This window comes from Callorhinus ursinus, unplaced genomic scaffold (genome assembly GCF_003265705.2).
Source record: "Callorhinus ursinus isolate GAN/ISIS: 27379988/994484 unplaced genomic scaffold, GSC_fseal_2.0 scaffold103, whole genome shotgun sequence".
Classification (NCBI taxonomy): Eukaryota; Metazoa; Chordata; class Mammalia; order Carnivora; family Otariidae; genus Callorhinus; species Callorhinus ursinus.
The window spans coordinates 499,853-526,719 of NW_027397165.1; the positions used below are offsets into that span (position 1 = coordinate 499,853).

The 26,867-nt window shown below is 37.8% G+C and overlaps 1 protein-coding gene across 11 annotated transcripts in view; it reads right to left on the reverse strand.

Annotated features, from left to right (window-relative positions):
* HUWE1 (HECT, UBA and WWE domain containing E3 ubiquitin protein ligase 1) overlaps positions 1–26,867 on the reverse strand; it is a 162,842-nt gene that overhangs the window by 88,352 nt on the left and 47,623 nt on the right. For 10 of the 11 annotated variants that reach the window (XM_073889205.1, XM_073889212.1, XM_073889213.1 and 7 more), the window contains 13 exons: positions 11,257–11,319; positions 9,079–9,156; positions 7,997–8,044; positions 7,847–7,915; positions 7,140–7,239; positions 5,740–5,861; positions 5,103–5,253; positions 4,840–4,967; positions 4,089–4,229; positions 3,775–3,880; positions 1,316–1,450; positions 725–826; positions 163–243 (listed from right to left, as the gene is read on the reverse strand). In XM_073889205.1, coding sequence (XP_073745306.1) covers positions 163–243; positions 725–826; positions 1,316–1,450; positions 3,775–3,880; positions 4,089–4,229; positions 4,840–4,967; positions 5,103–5,253; positions 5,740–5,861; positions 7,140–7,239; positions 7,847–7,915; positions 7,997–8,044; positions 9,079–9,156; positions 11,257–11,319 — 1,324 coding nt within the window. The remainder of the gene's footprint in view (positions 1–162; positions 244–724; positions 827–1,315; positions 1,451–3,774; positions 3,881–4,088; positions 4,230–4,839; positions 4,968–5,102; positions 5,254–5,739; positions 5,862–7,139; positions 7,240–7,846; positions 7,916–7,996; positions 8,045–9,078; positions 9,157–11,256; positions 11,320–26,867) is intronic. The other variant, XM_025852058.2, reaches the window with a different exon arrangement.

Consider the following 26,867-nt stretch of genomic DNA (forward strand, 5'->3'; position numbering starts at 1 on the left):
GATATTTGAAACTGAATTCTGACCTTTATTTCATCACCAACTAGAAAGATACATAACACAGAGGACAAATGTGGACAGTAAAACCCTATAAGGATATAAAATACACAGAGAACTCTGCCAGGTTATTCCAGCTTGGTATAGCCAACTATCAATACCACTTACCTAGGAGGAAGAGTGACGGGCCATAGTATTCTGCATTACTGATGATGTGCTTCAGGGAGGTAGGGAGAGAACCATCCATCACTAAGAGAAAAGAAAGGTGAACATCAAGGAGAATATGATCAGTCCAGAAGTAGTTTGATGGGTAGAGATGATGGAGCAATATATTATATATACCACCACTGTGGTAAACAAACTCCTGTGTTGATTCCAGTCTAATGGTTTCTACTTCACTCCTCCTCATATTCTATTATTTATTTTTTGTCCATGAAATAGCCTCTTAACAGTGGGTCAGAGAACAAAAGAATACAGACAAAGACAAAGTGGAGTAGCAGGCTGGAAGTGAGCACAGAGTCAAAAGCTGAAAAAGGAAAAAAAATGGGTGAATCATTATGAAAATAGCTAGAGAATCCTTAGGTCTAGGAAAAGTGACACTAAATGACTAAAAGCTATTCAAAATGGCATGCCTTTTCTTAAGCCTATTACAAGAGTAGCATCAGTATCAAAAGAACTAATCTTTGGAGAGAGTCAAACATCCTTCAAGAAAGAATTTAAAATCAAATACCATGTCGTATGCCATCTGAGAAAGCAGGGTCTTGAATGGCCTTCTTGAGGAAATTCAACATGGATTTGAGAAGTGCTGCTCTTTGTGGAATACACTGGACTCCTGGCAAGGGAGAAAGATGGAGGATTATACTGAGTTCACCATTAGACCACAATGAGCAGGCACATAAAACAATTTTTTAAGAGATGCATATACACTATATCAACACTAGCAGACATTCGAAGTGAGATCTCTGGATGTTGGGAAGCTTTGAAAACTGGGAAAATAAATCACCAAGAACTACACAAAACTAATACTAAAATGAAAAGACTGAAGTAAAAGTGCAAGTAAAAAGATTAACTCTCTGATCCTCAATTTCTGTTTTAGATACTATCTGATCTGACATGGCTGCTTTGATAAAATAATGTGTGAACAGTTGGAAAACTATGAAATAAATGTTAATATGAGAAAATGGACACCAGAATGGCAAAGTAACACGTATAGTCCTAAGAAGCAAACCACCAAGTGTACCACTGAAGCTGCTCCCAAAGTACCTTCTTGACTAGTTTAGTAATTCAGCGTGAAAGACTGGGTATCTACTTGTCTACCCACCAGGACGGGGGCCAGGGCCAGAGCCAGAAGAGAGACTAGTGCTGCTGCTAGAACTTGATGCCCTTAATTCAACATCTAGCCGGTGCTCCATAGAGATGGATGAGCCTGGACTACTTTCCATAGTCACATCTGCAACTAAAGTAAAAGTTATGATAAAGAAACTAGTTAGAATAAAAGCACCACCAAAAGAACGATTGAGGATTTTTTTTTCCATTAAGAAGAGATAAATGATATAAAAATGGTGACAGATTATGGTACTGAAACCCGAAATAAAAATGTTAAGCTTTCCAAAAACAAATAGAAAGGTATTTAACAGCACTAGTTATTTAAGACACGCAAGTTAAAAACAATCCTTCAAAAGAAATCCCCTTCAATATTTCTCAGCCACCAATGTGGGAGGAAAAATAGTGGTAAGTAAAACATGCAATGTCACACACTACTGGTGGGTAGCAGACTGTACGTAGAGCTTTTTCTAATTTTAATGAAGTACAAGATAATTCTTACAATTTGTAAAATATAATTAAGCTCCAATAGTAATAAACCATTGTTTATATTTTGAAATACTTTTTTCCAATCTTTTTATACATATACAAACATACATACTTGTGCCTACTTATATACAGGAAGCACAAACTCATAGTTTTGTAACCATTTTATTGAATATAAAATTTTCTCTACAAATACATCAGAATCACCTAGATTGGTTGTTAAAAATGTGGATTTCCTGGGGTGCCTGGGTGGCTCAGTTGTTTAAGCATCTGACTCGTTTTCAGCTCAGGTCATGATCTCAGGGTTGTGGGATCATGCCCCAAGTAGGGCTCTGCACTCAGCAGGGAGCCTGTTTGAGATTCTCTCTCTCCCTCTGCCATCCCTGCTTGTACATGTACATGCTCTCTCTAAATAAAATCTTTAAAAAAATTTTTAAAAACATGGATTTTCCTGGTCTTCACTTGCACACTTAACTGAATCAAGCATTGCAGATGGGGTCTACAACTTTTTAAAAATTTTATGTATTTTGAGAGAGAGTGCACGAGTGCACAAGTGGGGGGAGGAGGAGAGGGAGAGAATCTCAAGCAGACTCCACAATGAGTGCACAATCTGATGTGAGGCTTAATCTCACGATCCTGAGATCATGACCTGAGCTGAAATTAAGAGTTGGATACTTAAACCAATTGAGCCACCCAGGCACCCCTGAGATCTACATCTTTAGCAAGCACTTTTAATTTATTCTTATGCATATTCAAGTTTGACAACACCTGATTTATAATAAACAGTGTGGTTTTTTTTTTTTAAAGATTTATTTGAGAGAGAGAGAATGAGAGATAGAGAGCACGAGAGGGAAGAGGGTCAGAGGGAGAAGCAGACTCCCTGCTGAGCAGGGAGCCCGATGTGGGACTCGATCCCGGGACTCCAGGATCATGACCTGAGCCAAAGGCAGTCGCTTAACCAACTGAGCCACCCAGGCGCCCAAACAGTGTGGCTTTTAAACAGTCTTCTATTTAGATGTCACATTTTAATCAACACTCTGGGATCTCACCCATTAACTCAAATGCCAGCTTGCCCACAATAAACCAGAGATAGAAATTGGGTAAAGGAGTTTCTAGGGACAGCAATGCATGTAAATAACTGTGTTCAGAAAAAAAAAAAACAGAGAAAAAGGAACAGCTTCCTATGGGTATTGAGTATCAAGAATGAAAGCATTATAAATTTTAGTACCTTTATCATAAGCATGAAACAGATTCATGTAATGACATCCTAGGTCAGCAAGATAAGAATTTAAATTCTAAGAAAGCTGTTTTGGGGAATTTTTTCTTTATTACTATTATCATGAACTATGCATGGGGGCAGGGAGATTAAAAAAAAAAAAACACACATGATGATGCACCCAAAGATTAAGAATATCTGGTTGCCTAGCTTTTTGACTTCATGATTTAAAACATGTTGCCTATTCAACTTCTTTACCTCTCCTCTTCCTTCTCAAAATAGTCTGATAGTTTCATAAGGTCCCTAATGAGTCTACATTCTCCTTATCTTTCCCAAACACATATCTAAATACCTACAATATATCAGGCACTGTTGAAGAAAGAGCAGTGAATAAAACAGTATCCTGATCTCATGGAGCTTACATTTTAGTGGGAATAAGAAGATAATGAACCAATACTTAGAAAACAGCTATTAAGTTTTGAAATAAAACAGATTAACATCCCATAGTGACTGGGGGGGCTCTACTGCAGCTCTACTATCTGCTTCACCTTCCATCACTATTCCCAACAAACTTGTGCCTCCTCCTTTTATAATTATACTCATGAAAAACAATATACAAATCATTTACGTAGAAAAACACTGTTCTGTTGCTGAAAATACACACTTAAGTTACTTGTGCACTTTGGAATTTATGAGGAGGAAGAATGAAAATTCTTACTGAAAATGAAAATTCTGACTTAGTAACTGTTAATTACCATCCATATCAGTTTCCATTTCTTCTCCTTCTTGTGCAGTACTGGGTCTCTGGATCTTTGGCTTGATCACAAATGGACATTCTTTTCGACACAAATCTACTTCATGCTACAATCAAGGGAAAAGTAGTAAGAAAATCCTACATATATACCAGGAGTTAAAAATAATTATAATGAAAGAATGTCACAGGCAGATTATAAAACTGGTTTCTAAAAACAGAAAAGGGCTAAGATGGCTCTTTAGGGTTATTAGGATACTTCCTAGGCTCAGGTCTTACTGGGTATGTCTACGCAAAGTGCTCCCTGTATAATAATACCTCAAGTCTATAAATGAAGATAGAAAGTCCACTATGGGATTGAAAAGCTGCCATGTCCAGGTTGGTGATGAGGTCAACCACTCTGACGGCTCTGGTGACAAATGTTATCTGGTCCTGTTCATCACCAAGAAACTTTATGACCTATTGAGGAGAGAAAAAAAGAGCCAATCAAATGAAAAGATATAAAACTGTGAATAATTCTTTTGGAAACATGCAGTCTAGGGTCTCAAGGAGGCAAGTACAGTGTGGGAGAAAAGAAACGTGTTTGTCAAATGATAGCTCTATTACTTCCGGGACTCAACCTCCTAAGATAATGGGGACATAAAATTACTTTTCAGGATTAAATAAAATATTCAGGGAGAAAAAAGCTGGTGTGTCCAGTGCCAAGCACAAAGTAAAGCCAATTACCTTAATAGCACAATTTACAAAGTACCTTTACATATTTTTTCTTTAGGGTAACAGCCTAAGGTCATGATAAGATATGGTTAGTCTTGACTAGTACCTGGAGCCTCCTGACTCTCAGACCATGCTAGACTGATCAATTCTTATTAATGGAGATAGCTGCACTTAAAAGTTGTTAATGAGACAGATAACTAGAATGCCAAACTAGAAAAATTAAGAATAACATTTTCTGGGTAAACTTCTTATGCTATCTGCTCTCACTATTAACCATTCCAAACCTGTAACTCTACACCCTGCTCTTAGTTGATTTCCCCACAAATGTATTTAAAAAAAAAAAAAAGCAGAGCACCTTCAATAAGGCTTCCATCATTCCACAGGAGACCAAGGCTTCACCACCAGCATCATAGCTGGCCAGATGGTATAAAAAAGAAAAGAGAGCAGTGGCAAACTGGTGAGGGTATGGATCCATGGAAGGATCTATGTGGGAGGTTGGGAGAGAGAGAAAAAAAGTAAGCTCAGAATTTAATGTTAAGATGGAAAGATGTTAAACAAAGACTGACAAAAGCAAGGGTGAAGTTCTTGCTACCTAAAGTAACAATCATCAAAACTTACCAATCATGGCCTGGATACAGTTCCGCACAAGTACCGGCAAAAATCCATGGTAAGAGGCAGTTCCAGTACAGTCAATAATACTGCTGAGTTTGGGAGTTCTCTCCAAGTGGACAATTGATGTTAATGTTCGTAAAGAAGCAGCTTTAATCTCCTATGAAAATGGAAGGTAAACACGTGATGTATTAAATAAGTAGTAGATGACTGGGGGCACCTGGGTGGCTCAGTCAGTTAAGTGCCCAAATCTTGATTTCCGCTCAGGTCATGATCTCAGGGTCATGAGACTGAGCCCCGTGCTCAGTACAGAGTCTGCTTGAGATCCTCTCCCTCTGCACCTCCCCCCCTCACTCTCTCTAAATAAAAAAAATAAATCTAAAAAAAAAAAGGTAGATGATTGAACAAAGTTGCTAATACCCAGAACTCAAAATTAAAGTCATTCTACTGATAATGGTTTGGGGTAGAGGTCTGTTGAGAATAACGTTGAAAATCCAGCACTTAACTCTGCAGCTAAATATCCAAAGGAGGAAAAAGTAAAAGAGCTAAGCTTCCGTCTTGGGGTTCATTCTAAACCCCTGGGAGAAACCAAAAGGAAAATAAATATACATGAGCCTGACATACACAGGAGAATGTTAATACTTACCATAAGCTGCTTATCTGTTATCTGAAGGACATCTACCAATTCCTCTATCAACCCATTATACAAGATACTGTTTGCTGACTCCTGCAAGGCATTGGAATACACTGCAAAAGGAGAAATAAACACTTTAGGCAAGAAGGCAGTGGTCAAGCCACTGCCTAATGACAAACCTTTTGGCACCTACTGGTTCTGGGAAAAGATTCCCTTCCAACCAGCATTGGAGGGCAGAATCACTGAATTCTAGAAGACTGATCAAATATGGTGGTAAGCCCTAAATATTCTCCAAACTACAGACTCTTCTATTAGTACTGGTTGTCATGAGCAAGGATTTTTGGGAATGGAAGTATGAAGAGAAAGTGAAGAGTTAATTTTTTATAATATCACTACTTGATATAATAACTATTATGCCTTGGATATAGACTTGCATTTTCGTCTCTTCATGTGCTGCTTCTGTTTTTCACTGGAAACACTTATACAGGCTGTAAAGAACAGAATTTGGACTACTGCAGACTAAGTCAGAACCATATGACACTGTGGAGTAAAAGGTGAGAATGAGTGTAATCCACTTTCAATGTATCCCACACAGAGGTAATAGTAGACACAGTCTCTTGAAGTACAAACTAAGGGATTTGAGCACATTCATTTAGTTTAACAAACATGTATCCATTAACGCCCCAGAAGTTACGCTAGGTGTGAGTACAAAAAGAAGAGTTATGAATTTCACTTCAAGGAACTCAGTTTAAAAGAGGAGACAAACAAGTAATAACGTAACTAAAGCTGGTAATATTAACAGCAGCTACCATTTTATACCTGCTATGTGCCTAGCTTGTGCTAGGTGCTTTACAGGTTTTCATTTAACCCTTGTATCAGCCTATAAGGTAAGTGCAGTCCCAATATTAAATGAAGAAACAGGCCAAAAGCATAAACATGTAGCTAATCATCTGCAGAATCCGGATGAGAGCCCAGGACTGATTCCAAAACCAGTGTCCTTTCTATTACCCTAAAGTAAAATGCACAGTATTGACTTAATGAATACCTTGAAAATTAACTTCGAAATATACTACTGACGGGACAGAAGAGGAAGATGAAATGGCAAAAGGAAGAATAGGGGCCAGGAGAGAGGACTACCTGAACATCCATCTAAAAGAAAAAGGGCCAAAATCAAGACTAAACCCAAGTGATATAGGTCTGTAAGTATTACACTGTTTTCTAATACAACATTAAGGAGCTCAAGAATGATGAATACAGTGAACATTAGAAATGTAGGCATAATTTTACAATTTAACTTGCCACCTAGATAACTACAATAAGCCTCACAGGAACAAAGACACAGATGAAGTGCAAAGGAAATCATGTCTAAATTGCCTCATCAGGGCCTGTTAATTGTAGTGTTATTCTCTTACCTAATATAGATATTGCATGCAGCCTGGCTTGAACAGCTTGCAATCGTTTCCTGTGATTAGAAAAGCCATGGGCCAGCCGTATGTGTGTAAATAACAGCATCTGTAGGAATACAAGACCTAAATTAAGAAACCAATGAAAACGGTGAATGTACTTTCTGAGGGCTAAATCTTACCTCTTGGGATATTTGGTAAAATGGTTTACTGTTGCTATTTGTTAAGGTGTCAAACAGAACAGTTCTACTCTGAGGTTATCTGACAAAACGAGAGCCACAAAACACAGGCTCAGAGAATCCCAATATCCCACCATAAGCCAAGAACTATCACTATACTGATAGGCAACAAGCTTAAGACATTTGGCACAAGTTCTGATTGTTATTAATCAAATAAAATATTTTATCACTGTAACAATGAAAAAAAAAAACCAGACCTAAATGTTTTCTCCTTTCGTCTGTAAAGTGTTGAGATACTAACACTAGATTTGCATGAGTAAAGCAGCTTAAGTCTTCCTCAATCTCTCCTAAGAACCTACCTAGAAAGTTAGTAGGTGTTGGCCTCATAAAAGATGAGGAAACGAAGGCTCACAGAGGCTAATTTACCCATGATCTGACTCCTTTCCTTCTGATATGCTGTCTCCCAGCCCAGCAAGTATCACTAATCTACATGGATAACAACCACACCCTTTAGATAAATATTAGGACCTATCATACCTGCTTATCCTTAGGAATGCTGTACATTTTGGTAAGAGATTCCATGATTTCAGAAGGGCTTTCTGAAATCTACATCAGAAAAAAATTGGTTAGGAACAAAAAGTAAACTGAATGTTAGGAAACTAGCCAACAGTCAAATATTCCTCTTACCTTGTCAAGTTGCTCTATGTGAATATAATGTAGTGTGTTACTACTCGTCTGAAATTAAAAAGATAGAGTTGTTAGAAGTCACTGTTAATACCTTAGCTTCCCTTTCCATAAGACTAAAAGAGAGCTGTCTGAAAACCAAGATGTCACCCTAGGTTGAAGCCTAACTGAATGCTCTTAAAATCAAGGTAACTTCAGAGTCCCCCAAAATACCCATTTTATATATAGGCTATTTTCAAGAAAGCTTTGAAGACAATAGTATCAAAATGTAACGCAAATAGTCAGACACATTTAATATTCTTTATCCTTTTTACAAGTTTTATTATTTTTAACTGAAGTATAATTAATATACACTGTTATATTTGTTTCAAGTATACAGTATAGTGATTCAGCACTGCCACACATTACTCAGTGCTCATCACGGTAAGTGTACTTTTAATCCCCTTTATTTCACCCACCCTTCTACCCACCTCCACTCCAGCAACCACGTTTGTTCTCTGTATTTGTCTTTCTCTTCCTTATCCCTTTTTAAGCCTAACTAACTTAATTCCCACAGCCTCTGCATTCACAGCAAAGACCAAATCCATGAAAATGGTTTCCACTCTAGATATGTACTACAGCTGTTTTCAAGGAGCCATAATCTAGAAAGATTATTATGCTATAGGTAGGGAAAAAATCTTATTCACTAAAGCTACTTATGAACAAAAGTGAATTTTAGTGTCTCCTCAAAGAATATGAAATGACTAGATAATTAAAGCAGGACCCTGTAAGCAATATATAGACTTCTTACAAACTGGCTAATAGAGAAAATTGAGTGATCACTATCCAGACTATTAAACTGAATGTTGGAATTCTCAACTGAGACAGAGAAAAATGCACAAGACATGGCAATGCCTCATAGGGGAGTCCTGTCTTTCAGTAGCTCCAATATAAGATCCAAACTATGAAGAGTTATTCCTGAGAAGCTGCTAGATATATTTAACTTGGGAGGGCAGCAATGCAGCTCAAAACCATCCTCTCATTTAACTGAGTCGTCCTAGAAGTCCATCACAGACTCTATCAGAACAAGTCTGAATGAGACTCACCCTTTTCTCGATTTTGACCTCGGCCCCAGGGTCTGCATAGAATTCAAAGTGTAGTGTAGTTGCACTGGGTGGGTATTTCTGTGTATAAAGCACATGAAATAATCAGATACCATCTTCTCCCCAAATCTTCCTTCAAAGTCCTAACCATTTGTCCAACTCATTGTAGCAGCAGAATGAGCAGTGTAGTCAGCAGCTATAGTGCCTTCACCCCTCGTCTTAGCAGAGCTCAGATGTCCTATAACAACACAAAATCAGGAGGATGGAGCCCAGAGCTCCAAAAGCCTTCACATTTCTTATTAAGTTATCAGTTGCTCTTTCTTTCAAGAGATCAATTCTGACTGTAGCTATTTTCAAGAGGAAAAAGAGAGGCAAGTCTGCCAAGCAATAATGAATAAGAATCCAAGAAAGGACGGAGAACAAATACAAGGGTCTAGGTACTAACTTGGGAATAGAAAAGAACATTCTTATGGAAACTTTAGTGTATACCATCACCTTTTGAAATATTTTATTCAAACTATGCTTCATTAGTGTACCTTCTTAATTCTTCAAATACTCCCTTTCATACCATTCTACACCACTTCCCATGGTATCAAAATGCTTTTCTGCACAGGTAAATACCAAGTCAATATGAACCAGACCCTGACAACGAATCCTCTTTAACTCTAGAAAAGCAAAGACAAAATTAAGATGACAACAGCATGCCCATTAGAATGAATCCTTAAAAGAAACCAATAGCATGGTTGCTTCTGAGAATGGAGAATTACTGAATATAATAAAGTTATTAATTATATTTACATAACACATGCATTTTAAAAATTGATTATTGTATACAATAATTTTGAAATTGCATGCATATGTATTTTTAAAAACATGCATATGTATTACTTCCTTTTAAAGTACACATCATATTTTTCAAAGTCTCACTGATATACCAAATATCAATAAATAAAAGGATGTGCGATTTCTTAACACAGACTGGGCCCAAGACAGCATACAAACTTAGTAGAGTGTATCATACTGTTTTGACAAGGGGTAAAGAACAAGCTTGATATACAAAAGGAGGCTCAGAATTAACCAACTTTAAGACGAAAGTCATCTTCTCATAATTAGAATTCCAAACTGAATACTCTTTAAGATTTATGTAGCTTTATTAAAGAGATAATACTTACCTCCCGTATTACCCAATATTCATTCACATAACGCACACTAAAGAACGTATACCAACTAAGGGGGAAAGTAATTTGTTTTATTTTTATTTTTTTTAAAGATTTTATTTATTTATTTGACAGAGAGAGACAGTGAGAGCAGGAACACAAGCAGGGGGAGTGGGAGAGGGAGAAGCAGGCTTCCCGCTCAGCAGGGAGCCCGATGTGGGACTTGATCCCAGGACTCTGGGATCATGACCTGAGCCGAAGGCAGACGCTTAACGACTGAGCCACCCAGGCGCCTGAAAGTAATTTGTTTTAATTTGTAGTTTTCTTTGACCAGAAAAAGAACCATTCTCCCAGGGGAAAAAAGGCTTGCTAAATTCACTAAATTTCATCACAGTTATTTGTTCTATACACGACAAACTGACAAAAGAGAGCAACATCTGCTGGAAAATATGTTGCCTCTTGGCACAGAATTGTTTTTTAACAAATCCAACTGTACCTTGTGGTTCCAAAACAACGTATCAAAGCAGAAGGGAGGATGGCTTAACCTTCTAACCTAAGCATGGATGAAAGGTATGAACAGGACAGGGCATGAGGAGTAAACATGGAAAACACACAGAACATTTTAAGTTCTCAATAACCTTCATGGCAGGACTGTTCCCCAAGCATCCATTCTTAAAAACCATACCATACTGCCCAGAATTCCAATAGTTTCAGTGAGAGAATACAAGCAAATACCCTTTCTGGGATTTTTCAACACTTTCAAACGGATGCACCAAATACAGCTTCCTACTCAAGAGCTGGATATGAACATATACTGTGTTTCTGAGATTGTTCCTACTGTCAGCACATTGAGGGCCCAAGCATTTCTAGACAAGATGTGCTATGTCTCAATTGATCTCAGGTTCCTCAAAGGTCCTGATGTGAAGTGGCAACTTAATATACCATATATTCATTGTAAAGTAAGGCTCAAAAAGAGACCACACATAGCTCTGCCAAGAGATACCCATATCCCAGAGTTACTTACCATCATATGCAAGTCTCTGCAACATTCTGCAAGTCCAAAGCCATTCTCCTTTCCACCCCAGCTCTAAAAAAGGAAAAAGGCAGTGTTAAAATAGTGCTTGAAGTAGCCCTGTGTATAAAATATTTAAGAGTATGTGGCTCCTTGGAATACAGTGTTGACATTGAGAAGACATCCACTGTGAAAGTCCAACAAGGAGAGGAAGCAAACAGAAGCAAGGACTTAAGACTCAAGGTCTGCCTAAAGGCGATTTCTCCAATGAGATCAATTTCACTGTTTTGTGAGGATGCTACTGGGAAGAACATAAGCAACTATAAGCAATTATACATGCCTTCAGTCATACGTGCTGACAGGTCAGTCTTATCCCATCAGGCCTTCAGTACTATATTATGCTTTCCATGCTCTCAGCCTGTTCACCTTCCTCACTACTGTGAGGAATCACATGCTCTACAGTTCCTTTTTGATATGAACCAAGCTGCAAAGCAGAAGACTCTATATTGCCTACTCCTACTATATTCTGCCATCACAAAGTCTAAACACTCATCAAGTACTAGCCCCTAAGGTAATGGGGGAAAATGACTAAATTGTGCACTATTACTGGCCTCCGAATCCAAACCTCCAGCCATATATTCTTACTTAATAAACTCACTTGCATTTTCAACAGTGTTTGAATCATTTTTGCCTGATTCGGAATGCTCCCAAGGGTGGGGTGAACGTTTGCTGAAAACATTAAAAAGCAAATGCATTAATCCCTGCTTCCTGGGACAAGGGCGAAACAATAGACAAACTGGAAAGTTTGGGGGGAAATGGCTGGGGAGTGAGATGCTTTGGAGAATAAGGGCTTGGAAAAGTTCCACAGACTCCTGGGAAATCTAGAAGGCCACATGTATGCCCAAGGTTAAACACATTCTCAGAAAAGACCCGAGAAGGCCCCAAGTTCCACACGCCTGGGTGATCATCAGGCTCTGTGCAAGTCACAAGTGAAGGCTAAGGCATAGTTGTAAACATCCTGGTTGAGTAGTGAAGATATGAGTATTGCCACTGAACATACACACAAAACCTGCCTGCAAAGACTGGGGGAGTATGTATTTTCTTGTTTAGGAGTTTAAAGGAAATCACTAGCCAACCACTAAGCTAAGAGCATTAATGATCACATAATTATGAAATCAGTTCAGAAAAGTCTAAAGAAACAACAACTGGGTGCCTGGGTGGCTCAGTTGGTTAAGTGACTGTCTTCGGCTCAGGTCATGATCCCAGGGTCCTGGGATCGAGTCCCACATCGGGCTTCCCTTGCTCTTTGGGGAGCCTGCTTCTCCTCCTCCCTCTGCCTGCCACTCTCCCTGCTTGTGCTCTCTGTCAAATAAAATCTTTAAAAGGTACAAACTTAAAAAAAAGTAAAATAAAGAAACAACAAACCATAACAATAAACCCTGGGGAAGAGTGAGAATTTGATTTCCAGAGCTGCCACATTATAATATTAAAAATGTCCATTATTCAAGAAAAAAAACTATGAGGTATACAAAGAAACAAGACACTATGAAACACACAAAGGAAAAAAAAATTACAGCAACATGAGCATGAGCAGTGATGTCAGCATCATGGCCAAATAAGACATATCTCACTGCCCCTATGCAACAATTTGGCATCCATCCATGGACAAAAGTGCCTTTGTTGGAGTTGGGGAACCTAGCCCCATAAGCCAAAGGATGGGGGGGTAGTCTCACCCACCTGCGTATTGGGTAATAGACCTGCGTACTGGTCTCAGCTACAGAACCTGCAGTGGCCTATGTGAACCAGCTACAGCCACTCTGAGGAGCCCCAGGAGAACATGGTCTTCAAGAGTCACCCATGGGCAAAGCTACCATCTGTGGGATTATGACTGAACACCTCCTAAATCAGAATCCCACCCAGGCAGAACGACATAGCAGTGCCACGGGGCCTCAGATGGCCTCAGATAGCCGGTCCCCCACCGTTCCCTGCTGCGTGTCAGGACCAGGGTCCAGTGCTCAGAGCCCCTTGTCCCGGGAAATGGGGTGCGGCCGGAAAGGGGGCCGACCTCTCACCTGTCACGCAATGCACGTTCGTGGGGAACCTGGTGCTAAACCATTTGTAGACGACCTGCTTCTGGGTCAGGGTTTTGTACATAGCAGAGCAGCACCCTCACTGTGATCTACTGAAAGTCAGCCCTCGATACAAGGGTTGGTAAAAACAAACAAAAAAAGCAATCACCCATGGATGATAAAGTTCAAAGGACAAATACAGTAAAAATGGTAAGAGCTAAAATAATTTGTTAATGAATATACAATTTAAAAAGAGGTAAACTGAACATTAAAAACATAAAATGAGGTTGGGGGGAGTAAAAGGGTAGAGTATTTGTGTGTGATCAAAGTTGTTATCAGCTTAAAAAAGACTTAGCTGTAAGATATTTTATGTAGGCTCATGGTAACCACAAAGCAAAAACGTAGATTAGATACGAAAAAGATAAACAGAAAGGAATCAAAGCATACTACTATGGAAAACCATCAATTCACAAAGGAAGGCAGGGAGAGAGGAAGAAAGGACAAGGAAAATATAAAACTGCCATAAAACAATAAGATGGCATCACTAAGTCCTCGCCTATCAATAATTACTCTAAATGTAGATGTATTGATTTTCCAATTAAAAGGCATGGAGTGGCTGGATAGATTAGAAAAACAAGACCCAATTAAGAAATGGGCAGAAGACATGAACAGACATTTCTCCAAGGACATCCAAATGGCCAAAGACACATGAAAAACTGCTCAACATCACTTGGCACCAGGGAAATCCAAATCAAAACCACAATGAAATACCACCCTCATACCAGCCAGAATGGCTAAAATTAACGCATCAGGAAACGATGTTGGTGAGGATGTGGAGAAAGGGGAACCCTCCTACACTGTTGGTGGGAATGCAAGCTGGTGCAGCCACTCTAGAAAACAGTATGGAGGTTCCTCAAAAAGTTTAAAATAGAGCTACCCTATGACCCAACAATTGCACTACCGGGTATTTACCCCAAAGATACAAATGTAGTGATCCGAAAGGGTACCTGCACCCCAATGTATAGCAGCAATGCCCATAATAGCCAAACTATGGAAAGAGCCCAGATGTCCATTGACAGATGAATGGATAAAGAAGATGTGGTATATAAATATATATATACACAACGGAATATTATGCAGCCATCAAAAAATGAAATATTACCATTTGCAACAACATGGATAGAACTAGGGGGTATTATGCTAAGTGAAATAAGTCAATCAGAGAAAGACAATTATCATATGATCTCACTGATACATGGAATTTAAGAAACAAGGCAGAGGATTACAGGGGAAGAAAGGAAAAAATGAAACGACAAAACCAGAGAAGGAGACAAACCATAAGACTCTTAATCATAGGAAACAGAGGGTTGCTAGAGGGGAGGCAGGTGGAGGGATGGGGTAACTGGGTGGTGGGACATTGGGGAGGGTATGTGTTGTAATTACACTGGGTATTATATGAGACTGATGAATTACAGACCTGTACCCCAGAAACAAATACATTATATGTTAATTAATTGAATTTAAATAAAATTTAAACAAACAAACAAGACCCAGGAGCTTACATGGACTCACTTCAGCTTTAAGGACACATGTAGACTCAAAGTGAAGGGATGGAAAAAGATATTCTATGCAATAGAAATGAAAGGAGAGCATGGGTAGCTATACTAGTATCAGACAAAATACACTCTTACTCAAAACGTGTAACAAGAGACAAAGAAGGTCATTATATAATGATAAAGGAGTTAATCCATAACAATTGTAAATTATATGCACACAATACTGGAGCACCTAAATACATTAAAAGCAAATACTAACAGATCTGAAGGGAGAAACAGATAACAATACATAATGATAGGGGATGTCAACATCCTACTTTCAACAATGGATAGATTGTCCCGACAGAATATAAGGAAATTCTGAATTTAAACTATACTTTTTAAAGTTTTTATTTAAATTCCAGTTAATATACAGTGTGATATTAGTTTCAGGTGTACAATATAGTGATTCAACACTTCCACCGAACAGCCGGTGCTCATCACAAGTGTACTCCTTAATCCCCATCACCTATTTAACCCATCCCCCCATTACCTCCCCCCTGGTAACATCAGTTTGTTCTCTATAGATAAGAGTGTATTTCTTGGTTTGCCTATCTTTTCCCTTTATTTGTTTTGTTTCTTAAATTCCACATAAGTGAAATCATATGGTACTTGTCTTTCTCTGACTTATTTTGCTTAGCATACTTTCTAGCTCCATCCATATTGTTGCAAATGGCAACCTACCAGGAATATACAGATCATTTCACTGAACAGAATACACACCCTTCTCAAATGTACATAAAACATTCTCCCGCCTAGATTACATAGTAAGTTACAAAACAAGTCTTAGCAAATTTAAGAGACTGAAATTATACCAAGTATCTTTCCTAACCACAATGGTATAAAACTAGAAATCAATAATAGAAGGAAAACTGGAAAATTCACAATATGTGGAAACTAAACAATACACTCCTGAAGAACCAATGAATCAAAAAAAAAAAAAGAAATCAAAAGGGAAATTTAAAAATATCAGGACAAAAGACAATGGAAACACAACATATCAAAACTTATGGGATGTACCAAAAGTAGTTCTGAGAAGTTTATCGGGATAAATGACTATGGTAAGAAACAAGAAAGATCTCGGGGCGCCTGGGTGGCTCAGTCGGTTAAGCGGTTGCCTTCGGCTCAGGTCATGATCCCAGGGTCCTGGGATCGAGTCCCACATCGGGCTCCTTGCTCAGCGGAGAGCCTGCTTCTCCCTCTCCCTCTGCCTGCCTGCCTGCCGCTCCCCCGCTTATGCTCTATCTCCCTCTCTCTGTGTCAAATAAATAAATAAAATCTTAAAAAAAAAAAACAAGAAAGATCTCGAATACAAAACCTAACTTTATAATTCAAGGATACAAAAGAACAAACTAATCCCAAAATTAGTAGAAGGAAGGAAATAACAATGATCACAGCAGAAATAAATGAAATAGAGACCAAAAAAAAAAAATAGAAAAGCTCAATAAAAGTAAAAGTGGGTTTTTTGGAAAAGATGAACTAAATAGATGAAATTTTAGCTAGAAATGAGGAGACATTACAAATGACATCACAGAGATATAAAGGATTAAGAGACTACCTGTGATTTCACTTATACGTGGAATTTAAGAAACAAAACAAAGAAAAAAAGGAGAGAGACACAAACCAAGAAACAGACTCTTCAGTATAGAGAACAAACTGATGGTTACTGATGGGGAGGTGGGGAGGGAGATGGGTGAAATGGGTGGTAGGGTTTAAGAATACACTTATGATGAGCACTGACTAATGTAAAGAATTGTTGAATCACTATACTGCATTCCTAAAACTAATATAACACTGTATGTTAACTATAGTGGAATTTAAATAAAAAAAAATAATAAAAAGGAAACTACATATGAACAAATTGCCAACATATTGGATGACATAGAAGAATTGGATAAATTCCTACAATATCAATAATGGATAATGGAGAAATAGAAAATCTGAACAGACCAATAATGAGTAAGAAGATTAAATCAGTAATCAAAACATACCCAATACAGGAAAATATGCATAGGACCAAATGGTTTTCCTGGCACATTCACCAAACATTTAAAGAATTAACACCAATCCTTCTCAAATTCTTACCAAAAAGTTGAAGAGGCCAGACTTCCAAACTCAACATGTTAAGAGGCCAAAATTACCCTGATAGCAAAGCCAGATAAGGACACCACAAGAAAACTACAGGCCATCATCCCTGATAAGTGAAGATGCAAAAACTATCATCAAAATACTAGCAAACCAAATTGAAACAGCACATTAAAATGATCATACACAGGGCGCCTGGGTGGCTCAGTTGGTTAAGCGACTGCGTTCGGCTCAGGTCATGATCCTGGAGTCCCGGGATCGAGTCCTGCATCAGGCTCCCTGCTCAGCAGGGAGTCTGCTTCTCCCTCTGACCCTCTTCCCTCTCGTGCTATCTCTCATTCTCTCTCAAATAAATAAATAAAATCTTTAAAAAAAAATAAAATGATCATACACAATTAACAAGTGGGATTAATCCTTGGGATGCAATCATTGTTCAACATATACAAGCCAATAAATATGATATACCACATTAACAGAGTTAAAGACAAAAATCATATGATGTCAACAGATGCTGAAAAAACATTTGACAAAAAGTCAATACCCTTTCATGATAAAAACTCAAAAATGAGGTATAGAAGGAAAAACAGCTCAACGTTTTAATAAAGGCCATATGTGACAAGTCCATCTCTAACATCATACTCAAATGGTGAAAAGACGAAAGCTCTCCCTCTAAGATCCTGAACAAGACAAGGGTACCCACTCTTAATACTCCTATTCAATATAATACTGGAAGTCCTAGCCAGGACAATTAGGCAAGAAAAAAAAAAAGGCATCCACTTGAGAAAGAAGTAAAACTGTCTTCATTTACAAATGATAGGATCTTATGTACTAAAAAAAAAAAAAAACCCTAAAAACCCCACCAAAAAACTGTTAGAACTAAATCAGTCACATTTCTATGCATTAACAATAAACTACATGAAAAAGAAATTAAGAAAACAATCCTGGGGCGCCTGAGTGGCTCCGCTGGTTAAACGTCCAGCTCTTAATTTCAGCTCAGGTCATGATCTCAGGGTTGTGAGATTGAGCCCTAGGGCGGCTCCGTGCTGGGTGTGTAGCCGGCTTAGGATTCTCTCTCTCCCTCTCCCTCTGCCCCTCCCCACCCCACCCTTCCTGCTCTCTCTCAAAAAAAGTTAAAAAAAGAAAACAATCCCATTTATAGTAGCACCAGAAACAGTAAAATACTTAGAGATAAATTTAACCAAGGTGAAAGACCTGTACATTGAAAACTATAAAACACTGATGAAAGAAATTAAAGACACAAATGGAGGGGCGCCTGGGTGGCTCAGTTGGTTAAGTGACTGCCTTCGGCTCAGGTCATGATCCTGGAGTCCCGGGATCGAGTCCCACATCGGGCTCCCTGCTCGGCGGGGAGTCTGCTTCTCCCTCTGACCCTCTTCCCTCTCGTGCTCTCTCTCATTCTCTCTCTCTCAAAAAAAAAAAAAAAGACACAAATGGAAAGATATCCTGTGTTGATGAATCACAAGAATATTGTTAAAATGTCCATACAATCCAAGGGCCATCTACAGATTCATGTAATTGCTATTTAAAATTCCAATGGCATTTTTTTCAGAGAAATAGGAAAAAAAATCCTCAAATTTATATGGAACCACAAAAGACCCCAAATAGCTTACGCAATCCTGAGAAGGAACAGCAAAGCTAGAGGTATCACTTCCTGATTTCAAACATTACAAAGCTAGAGTAATAAAAACAGTATGGTATTGACATAAACACAGACAAATACACCAACAGAACAGAATCAAGAACCCAGAAATAAACCCTCACATGTATGGTCAACTAATATTTGAAAGGGAGCCAAGAATAATCAATGGGGAAAGCAGACTCTTTTATAAATGGTGCTGGGAAGACTGGGTAACAAAATGCAGAAAAATGAAAATGGACTTTCTTTTACCACTCAAAAAATTGAACTTGAAATGGATTAAAGACTTCAACATGAGACTGGAAACTGTAAAACTACTAAAAGAAAACAGTAAAAGCTCCTTGACACTGGTCTTGGTATTTTTGGATACCAAAAGTACAAGCAACAATGGCAAAAAGAAGTGAGAGAACAGTAAAAGAATTCCTACAACTCAGTAAGACACACAAAAAATGATTTAAAAAAAGGGCAGAGGAGTTAAGTAGACATTTTCCCAAAGAAGACATATAAATGGCCAACAGGTATATGAAAGTGTTCAGTATCACTAATCATCAGGGAAATGCAAATCATAACCACAATGAGATATTGCCTCATACCTGTTAGGATCTAGACTATTATCAAAAAGACAAGAGATAACAAGTACTGGCTAAGATTTGGAGAAAAGGAGACCCTTGTGCACTGTTGGTGGGGATGTAAATTGGTATAGCTACTATGGAAAAATGCTATCCTCAAAAAATTAAAACTAGAACTACTATACGATCCAGCAACCCCAACTCTGGGTATATATCCAAAGGAAATGATATCAGGACATCAAAGAGATATCTGCCCTTTCCTATTAACTGCAACATTATTCACACTAGACAACATGTGGTGACAAACTAAGTGTTCATCTATGGATGGATGGATGAAGAAGATGATACACACACACGTATTATTTAGCCATGAGAAAGAAGGAATTCCAGCCTTTACTGACAACATGGATGGACCTTGAGGGTATTCTAATTGAAATAAGTCAGGTCAGATAGAGAAAGACAATTACTATATCATATCACTTATATGTGGAATTTAAAAAAGCTGAACTCACAGAAACAGAATGGTGGTTGCCAGGGGCTAGGGCTTGGGGGAAATAGGAAGATGTTGGTCAAATGGTACAAACTTTCAGTTATATGATAAGATCTAGGGATCTAATATACAACATGGTGACTACAGTTAACAATATTGTATTATATACTTATCAGTTGCTCAGAGTAAATATTGAATGTTCTCACCACAAAAAAGGAATGATAACTATGTGAGGTGATAATCCTAGTGTGGTAATCACTTTGTAATATGTTAAGTATATCAAATCAACATCTTGTAAACCTTAAATTTACACGTTATATATCAATTATATCTCAATAAAGCTTGAAAAAAAAATAGAAACTATCCCTAAATCCAGATATTGGACTTAACAGGCAAAGACTTTTAAATCATTGATTTTAGATATGCTCAAAGGGCTAAAGGAAATCATACACAAAGAACTAAGGGAAACCATGAGAATGGTTTCATCAAATATCAACAAAGAGATTATAAAAAAGGAAGCAAATAGAAAATACAGCTCTGTAAAGCACAGTAACAGAAATGAAAATATTCACTTTTTGAGTGTTTCAATAGCGGATATAAGCAGGGAGAAGAATCAATCAACTAATGTAATTAAATATATAGAACATCAGATGGTAACATGTGCTATAAAGAAAAATAAAGGCAAAAAGGTTGACAAGGAGTAGACAATGTTCTAATATTAAAACAGGATGTTAGGGAAGACTTTACAGAGATAGTGGTACTTAAGACTTAAAGATGAGGGCGCAAGCCATAGAGACAACTGGGAACACAGCTGTGTAGAGGTCCTGCAGGAAGAGTGTACCTAGCACTGTCCAGGAAAGGAAAGGAGCCAGGTACATGGAATAGGCTAAGCCTAGGGGAACAAATGGGAGGAGAGGTCAGAAGTTTGATATTGTACACATTACAACTATTAGATATCCAGTAGAGATTTTTGAGGCAGTAATTATATAAGAAAGCCCAGGGTGGAGCCCTGAGCCACTCTAACACTAAGAGGCTGAGCACAGGAGGAGGTAGTAGCCAAGAAGACATGGAAGGGCAGTTCTGGAAACTCAGGAGGACCAGGAGGTGGTTTAGAAGCCAAGACTATGGTCTAGTCTTTAAAAATTAATTTTCTTTTTTCCTAAAAAGTATTAAAGCAAATTTAACTTTATTATTTTTTAAATCTTTAAGTCAACACATTTATTCATTTTTATTTTAATTCCAGTATAGTTAACATACAGTATTAAATTATTTTCAGGTGTACAGTACAGTGATTCAACAATTCCATATATTATTCTCTTATCAAGAAGTGTACTCTTAATCCCCTTCACCTATTTCACCCACCTCCCCCACCTCCCCTCAGGCAATCATCTGTTTGGTTTTTGGTTTGTCTTTTCCCCTTTGTTCATTTGTTCCTTAAATTCCACACGAGTGAATTCATATGGTATTTGTTTCTCTGACTTATTTCGCTTAGCATTATACTCTCTAGGTCCATCCATGTTGATGCAAATGGCAAGATTTCATTCTTTTTATGGCTGAATATTATTCCATTCTTTATCCATTCATCTATCGATGGACAGGTGCTGTAGTCTGGCTACTGTAAATAATGCTACAATTAACATGGTGCATATATCCTCTCGAATTTGTGTTTTTGTATTCTTTGGGTAAATACCCAGTTATATGATTACTGGATCACATGGTAGTTCTATTTTAAAAATTACGTTTTCCAAAGAAATATTTAATGCTGCGGGAAGATATCATGGGTTATGTGGAGGGAAAAGCAGCATATGAAACACAATGCTATCAGTTATTTTTTGTACATGATGGTGACTGAAGACTTACTTCTTTACAATTTTAGGTACTTTCTTACTTTCAACACTAAACATGTATTACTTTCGTAAAAATCTGAGACAAGTATATTTTCAAGTAAATATTGGAAGGTGAAAAAAATCAACAAATCTGAAGCTAGGTTAATTGAGATCACCCAGCTGAAGAGTAGAAAGAAGGAAAATTAAAAGTAAGTCTAAGAGATAATGTGGGACACTCCATCAAGTGTACCAACATATGCATAATCAGAGTCCCAGAAAGAGGGGAGAAAGGGGAACAGAGAAATTATTTATAGAAATTGCCAAAATCATCTCCAATTTGACCGAAGACATGATCTACAAATCTATTTCAAGGGAATCTTGAAGCAGCAAGAGCAAGAGAACTTGTTATGTACAAGCGATCCACAATAAGATCAATAGCCGATTTTTCATCAGAAACCATGGAGGTCAGAGTACAGTGGGAAGACATATTCAAAGTGCTAGAAGAAAAGAATCGCCAATCAAAAATTCTGGATCTGACGTAATTATCCTTCAAAAATGTAGGAGACGGGGCATCTGCCTTCGGCTCAGGTCATGATCCCAGAGTCATGGGATCGAGCCCCACATCACGCTCCCTGCTCAGCGGGAAGCCTGCTTCTCCCTCTCCCACTCCCCCTACTTGTGTTCCCCCTCTCTGTGTCTCTCTCTGTCAAATAAAATCTTTAAAAAAAAATGTAGGCGAAATTAAGAATTCCCAGATAAAAGCTGAGGGACCTTATTGCTGGTACACACGATTCAAAAAATGTTAACTGGAGTCCTTCAGGTTGAAATGAAAGGGCACAAGACAGTAACTTGACTCCATATGAAGAAATAAAAAAACACCAGTAATGTAGCTACACAGGTAAATTATAGAAGTCAGTATTAATATATTTTTAGTTTTATAACCCCTCGTTTTCTGTGTTTTATTTAAAAGACAACCATATAAAACAGTAACTATACATCTATACTGATGGGCACACAATGTATAAAGATGTAATTTGTGGCAACAACACAAAATGGAGGGAACAGAGCTATACAGGAGCAAAGTTTTTATGTACTATTAAAACTAAGTATTAATTCAAACTAACTCTTCATTACTCAAGCGTTAATCTAATCCAAAGGGCAAATGTTTATAACTAGACAAAAGATAAACAAGGAAATAGAAGAACATTAAATCAACTAGACCTAACAGATAAATATGCATAACAATCCACCCAACAGCAGAATACACATTCTTCTAATGTACGTATAAAACATTCTCCCAGATAGACCATATGTTAGGCCACAAAACAAACTTCAAGAAATTTAAAAAGAATAAAATCATACAAAGTTATCTTCTCCAAGACAATGGAAAGAAATCAGAAATCCAAAACAGAAGGAAATCTGGAAAATTCACAAATATGTAAAAATTAAACAACACACTCCTAACAACCAATGGGTAAAAGAAGAAATCACAACAGAAATTAGAAAAATTCCCCAAGATGAATGAAAATAAAAATATGACATACTAAAACTTATAGGATTCGCTGAAAGCAGTGCTTAGAGGGAAATTCACAGCTTAATTACCTACCTTTAAAAAAAGAAAGATCTAAAATCAGTAACCTAACTTTCTACCTTAAGGAACTAAGGAAAAAAGAGCAAACCAGACCCAAAGCAAACAGAAAGAAGGAAATGGCAAAAATTAGAGCAGAGATAAATGAAACAGAAAATAGAGATATAATCAAGTAAACCAAATTTGGTTCTTTGAAAAAAAAAATCAACAAAAACAGACATTCCTTTCCCTAAGCTGACCCCCCCCCCCAAAAAGGTATATTCTTGCTTTCTCTTGCTCTTTTTCAAATGTACATATAGATAGGAGGAACCAGTGAAAAGGGAAAGATTTAAGGCAGCTGGCTATTATGTTCATCTTCAACAGCTGGAACAAGCTACTCAATTTTTTTTGACTTTTATCTCAAAATTGAGCTTAGGTATAAAACTGGGACAATGATGCTTACAGCATCTTTTTGATGATTAAATGAGACAAGAATGTGTAAATTACAAGGTCCAACATTCATTAAGAACTTAATAAAAGCATGTTACTAAATATTGATGCATTAAAGATATTCACTGTGGCATTATTTACAATAGAAAAAATACTGAAAAATAACCCAAACGATGAGAAATGTTCTGTAAATGGAGATGGTATGATGGCATAACTTCAGAGTATTTAAAATATTCACTCACAAAAGGTATGAAGCCATTATTTTAATATCAATTTCTTCTTTGATGGTATTTATTTGGTTTCATTCCCCAAATGACTGCCCACCCCAAACAACGTAAGAACATGTAGTTATACTTTCTTTGAATGCTTTTAGCTTCATGCTTTCAACACTCAACTTTTTAATACATCTTAATTTTACTCTGATAAGGTAGAATCTACTTTAATTGCCCCAGTTAGCCAGTTCTTATATTATTTATTGAATAATTCCTTTTTCTGCTAATGTGAAATGTTGTCCTTATTATAAATTCAACTCCTACATGTTGGATCTGTTTGTGTAAATGTTCAACTAAATTCCACTGTTACTACCATACTACTTTAACTCCTACAGCTTTATTTAAAAAGTTTAATACCCAATAAGAAAAATACTTCATTACATTTTCTATTTTCTTGGCTATTCCCAGGACTTCTGGTGAAGAAACATGGAATTTGCTGATAACCATGAGGATAAAGGGTACAAACATTTGATGCCACATAGAAGAGACCAACGATGAGACTGAGGATCAAACCAAGGATCTGAACCTGCAAGGCAGAATAAGCTTGAAAAGCTGTACACCTTCACAACTGTTCCTTTTGTTTCTTCTGTTGTCACAGCTAATTGTTTTAGCATACTTCTATTATCTGTGTCACCAGAAAAATCTTTCCATCTTTTGTAATCTGATAAAAATAGAGCACCAATGACTAGAGAGGTGTGCTAAGCTGGAATCCTTAAAAAACCATGTGCCAAACCAAACCTGATCCGTGAAAGTCTGTGATACTATGACATTTATGATACTACCATTACACTAAACACAAAGAAACATTTCTTACAAAATTATGCAAAGTTAACTGGGGAAAACACTAATGCTAGTACACTAAAATCATAAAATTATATAGACCATGTGTTCAGTCATGTAAAGAAATATGCATAAAAGACTAAGAAAATCTACCAAAATGCTAAGAATAGACACATGGTCATGATAAATTATCTTCTGTACATTTCTAAATTTTTTAAAATACTGAGCACATATTTTTATTATGAAGAAAAGTTCTTTTGCAGCCAACAAGGTAAATCTATGGAATGTTTGAGATTCTAGGCTTTTTATTAAGACTACTCAGAATAACTAGTTCTTTGTCCTTTTTATTATGCACATATATCTGCTTTCTCAACTACTATGTAAGCTTTATAAAGAGAAGAACATGTTTTATACTACATCCAGCACAGGGTTGGTCATATACTTCTTTAAATGGTATCAACTGGAAGGTTTGGGTGTGGATTCAAGAGCTGCATCTCTGACTGACACATCCAGGTTTGGAATAAAAACCATGCTATATAGCAACCCCTAACATCTAAGACAGTAACAGCAAATAATACATTTTACACTTCATCAGAGGCTAAAAGCCCAAAGGCTTTTCCCAAAAATAATATAACTTCTGAATCTCACTATCCTCACCTACCTTGTAGTGTTACCATGATTCTAGCAATTAAGCAGACACCCAAAAAATATTTTATCAACCATGCCACAGAGGTAATATTTGACACCACCCACCTCACTAGATGGGATTTGCTAAAGAGTAAGTATTCAGACATCAGGAAAAAGGCTTGATGTTCTTTGACATGGAACTGTAAGAATTCAGTAAGATTTTGTAACTTTACATAATAGGATAGACTAGACCAGTGGTTTATAAAGTGTGGTCCCTGGACCAGCAGCCTTAGTATCACCTAGAAATTTGTTAACAATGTACATTATTGGGGCACCTGGGTGGCTCAGTTGGTTAAACGTTTGCCTTCGGCTCAGGTCCTGATCCTGGGGTCCTGGGATTGAGGCCCACGTTGGGCTCCCTGCTCAGCAGGGAGTCAGCTTCTCCCTCTCCCTGCCCACTGCTTGTGTTCACTCGCTCTCTCTCTCAAATAAATAAATCAAATCTTAAAAAAAAACCAAACAACCAACAACAATGCACATTATCCAGCCTTGTCCCAGGCCTACTGAATCAGAAACGGGAGGGGGAATGAGATAAAGGTGTGTGAACAGGGGAGGGAGACCAATAATAAAATTACTCTGATACATGCTCAAGTTTGAGAACCAGTGTGCTAGACCTTCACAAAACCAACTGGCTCAAAATGGATGAAAGACCTAAATATGAGACAGGAATCCATCAAAATCCTAGAGGAGAATACAGGCAGCAACCTCTTTGACTTCGGCGACAGCAACTTCTTGTTAGACACATCTCCAAAGGCAAGGGAAACAAAAGCAAAAATGAACTACTGGGATAAAAAGCTTTGCACAGCAAAGGAAACAATCAACAAAACTAAAAGGCAACCTATGGAACGGGAGAAGATATTCACAATGACATATTTGATAAAGGGATAGTATCCAAAATCTATAAAGAACTTATCAAACTCAGGGCACTTGAGCGGCTCAGTCGGTTAAGCGTCTGCCTAAGGCTCAGGTCATAATCCCAGGGTCTTGGGATTGAGCCCTGCATCAGATTCCCTGCTTAGCTGCTTCACCCTCTCCCTCTGCCCCTCCCCTCTTTGTGCTCTTTCTCTCAAATAAATAAAATCTTAAATTTTTTTTTATTTTTAAAGATTTTATTTATTTGACAGAGAGAAAGAGCACAAGCAGGGGGAGCAGCAGACAGAGGGAGAGGGAGAAGCAGGCTCCCCACTGAGCTGGATGTGGGGCTCGATCCTACGACCCTGGGATCATGACCTGAGCTGAAGGCAGACGCTTAACCGACTGAGCCACCCAGGCACCCCAAATAAATAAAATCTTAAAAAAAAACTTATCAGACTTAGGGTGCCTGGGTGGCTCAGTTGGTTAGACAACTGCCTTCGGCTCAGGTCATGATCCTGGAGTCCCAGGATCGAGTCCCGTATCAGGCTCCCTGCTCAGCGGGGAGTCTGCCTCTCCTTCTGACCCTCCCCCCCATATGCTCTCTCTCTCAAATAAATAAATAAAATCTTAAAAAAAATCTTATCAGACTCAACATCCAAAGAACAAAAAATCTAATCAAGAAATGGACAGAAGACATGAACAGACATTTCTCCAAAGACAA